The sequence below is a fragment of the Alosa alosa genome, chromosome 19, assembly GCF_017589495.1.
Source record: "Alosa alosa isolate M-15738 ecotype Scorff River chromosome 19, AALO_Geno_1.1, whole genome shotgun sequence".
Lineage (NCBI taxonomy): Eukaryota > Metazoa > Chordata > Actinopteri > Clupeiformes > Clupeidae > Alosa > Alosa alosa.
Genome location: NC_063207.1, coordinates 14,087,151 through 14,089,650, shown reverse-complemented (window position 1 = coordinate 14,089,650; position 2,500 = coordinate 14,087,151). Strand labels below are relative to the sequence as shown.

The 2,500-nt window shown below is 41.0% G+C and overlaps 1 protein-coding gene across 1 annotated transcript in view; it reads left to right on the top strand.

Moving 5' to 3' along the window:
* Nucleotides 1–2,500, top strand: part of rrh (retinal pigment epithelium-derived rhodopsin homolog) — a 7,647-nt gene that overhangs the window by 3,818 nt on the left and 1,329 nt on the right. Inside the window, exons 5-8 of the mRNA XM_048228175.1 lie at nucleotides 198–351; nucleotides 1,208–1,376; nucleotides 1,648–1,826; nucleotides 2,059–2,500. The exon at nucleotides 2,059–2,500 is cut by the window's right edge and continues 1,329 nt beyond it. Coding sequence (XP_048084132.1) covers nucleotides 198–351; nucleotides 1,208–1,376; nucleotides 1,648–1,826; nucleotides 2,059–2,164 — 608 coding nt within the window. The 3' untranslated portion in view covers nucleotides 2,165–2,500. The remainder of the gene's footprint in view (nucleotides 1–197; nucleotides 352–1,207; nucleotides 1,377–1,647; nucleotides 1,827–2,058) is intronic.

Genomic DNA, 2,500 nt, shown 5'->3' with positions numbered 1-2,500 from the left:
TATATTTGAATATATATGCCCTGAGTGTGATCACTGCTAATGGATCCATCGGCCTTGTTTTAGCAAATAATCTAAATAGCATTCTCTTAATCTGCATGCATTACCTTGAATGAGAGTTCAGACCAAGGACAATGACTCTCTCTCTCTCTCTCTTTTTTTTTCTCTGTGTGTTTGTGTGTGTGTGTGTGTTTTGTCAGGTCAAAAGTTGAGTAAGCGCTGGTACAGGACGATGATCTTGGCCGCATGGCTGAATGCAGTGTTCTGGTCCTCCATGCCAATTGTGGGCTGGGCCGGATACGCTCCTGATCCCACCGGGGCCACATGCACTATCAACTGGAGGAAGAACGATGCGTAAGACTATGTGTGTGTGTGTGTGTGTGTGTGTGTGTGTGTGTGAGAGAGAGAGAGAGAGAGAGAGGATAAATAGCAGTAACATGTGGTATATACACGATAAACAAGACATACCAAGAAGAAGGGAAAAAATGATAAAATCCTAACATCCTAACCTCAAAACCTGCAAAGAGTTTTCTTGTAAGCCTGTGTACATAAACAGATTCAAAAGAGAATCTCATTCTGACAAGAAAATGTTAATGGAATACTTTGGGCATATACTGACCTGAACAAGAGAGCATGAGTGATGATCAGTTTTCAAACAATTGAAATTGGTTATTGAAGAAACTGGCAAAGCAATGTAAGCAGAACTTTGAAAGAAAGACATTACAATGGCATTATATGGAGCAAAAATGTTTGTAATACTCGTAGTCAAGTAAGCATAATTTTCCTACTGAACACATGGCCTTACTTGACCATAGAAGAGAATGTAGGCTAGTGTAGAAATAGATCTCCCCAGTCACATTGATGCAGTGGAGGTGCCTGGCTAAGCAAAGTCACACTGACCACAGCCTAGCAATTACCCAGGAAGGTAAACAGGCATGTACTGTAGTGTTTGCTATCAAACAAGAATGGAGTGGGAGAGACTAGAACATTCCTCAACTAAGCATGTTGATTTTGATGAGGATTTTTTGTTTGCATTGCGGTTCTTTTTCTAGATTTTCTACGTTTTTTTTTGGTGTCTGGTGTTTGTGTGTATGTGTGTGAGAGAGCGAGAGAGAGAGAGAGAAAGAGAGAGAGAGCATATGTGTGTAATGTATGAGTGTAACATATTCATTGGAAACGCATGTATGCATGACCTGTCCTTCATCCCCAGGTCGTTTGTGTCCTACACCATGTGTGTGATCCTGATAAACTTCATCATTCCTCTCTCCATCATGTTCTATTGCTACTACCACGTCTCTGTTACCATGAAGAGATACAAGGCCAGCAACTGTCTGGACAACATCAACATGGACTGGTCTGACCAGATGGACGTCACTAAGGCAAGAACCCACAGACCCATGCAATGCTTAGAAATTGCATTCATTAGAAAAAAGGGTTTTGCTCCATGTCCTGTATTGGGAAACTGTGCTCCATTGTGTGCCTTCAGGCTGCCTGTTTTGCTTTTGGTTCATGTTCATATTCATATCCATGCATGTGTGTGTGTGTGTGTGTGTGTGTGTGTGTGTGTGTGTGCATGCACACGTGTGTGTGTGTGTGTGTGTGTGTGTGTGTGTGCGCACCTGTGCATGTTTTTATTGTATGTTCGCACAGATGTCCATCGTGATGATCCTGATGTTCCTGGTGGCCTGGTCGCCGTACTCTATAGTGTGTTTGTGGGCGTCATTCGGTGATCCCCGAAAAATTCCAGCTCCTATGGCTATCATTGGCCCTCTCTTTGCCAAATCCTCCACATTCTATAATCCGTGCATTTACGTCATTGCCAATAAGAAGTAAGGCTTTTGTGACCTATTGTAGTCCTGTTCTTTTCTAACTGTATTACTATTGTGCTGGGAATCCATGAAATCCATTAAATAAGCATATTAGTGAATGATGTAAAACAGAAGATCTTTTAGTGTATGCTGCATGCTTAGGTGGCTTGCTCGTAAATGTTTGTAAGTGGTTGTGAGAACATTGTTAGCTATTTGCGATTGTTTAATGCTAATAATTATGCCTCTTATGTAGATTCAGAAGAGCCATCGCTGGAATGCTTCAATGCCAGACCCGACAACGAATCACCATCAGCAGCCAGGTTCCCATGACAATTTCTCAGCTGCCACTCAATCAGTAAATGTCAAGTATCTCTGATGGAATGGTAACATCTAGTATCCCATAATATTCCTCTGTGGAGCACTGGTCGTTACAGAGATAGGCACGTCTTGTTTTGTCCGAACACCCTTCACCTTCATTATCCACCTGTAAAGGTGAAGTGAGCCCATAAGATTTTCAGCAAATGAATGATATTGTCAGCTTTTTTTTTTTCTTTCATTTTTACTTATATGTTTTTCTGTCACATTATCCAGAATAGAATATTCAAGTCACTTTTACATTCTACCAGTTTATACTGAATTATTACAAAAAAGCTCTCTGTTTTATTATCTTAAACACCAACTTGACCACCTGAAGG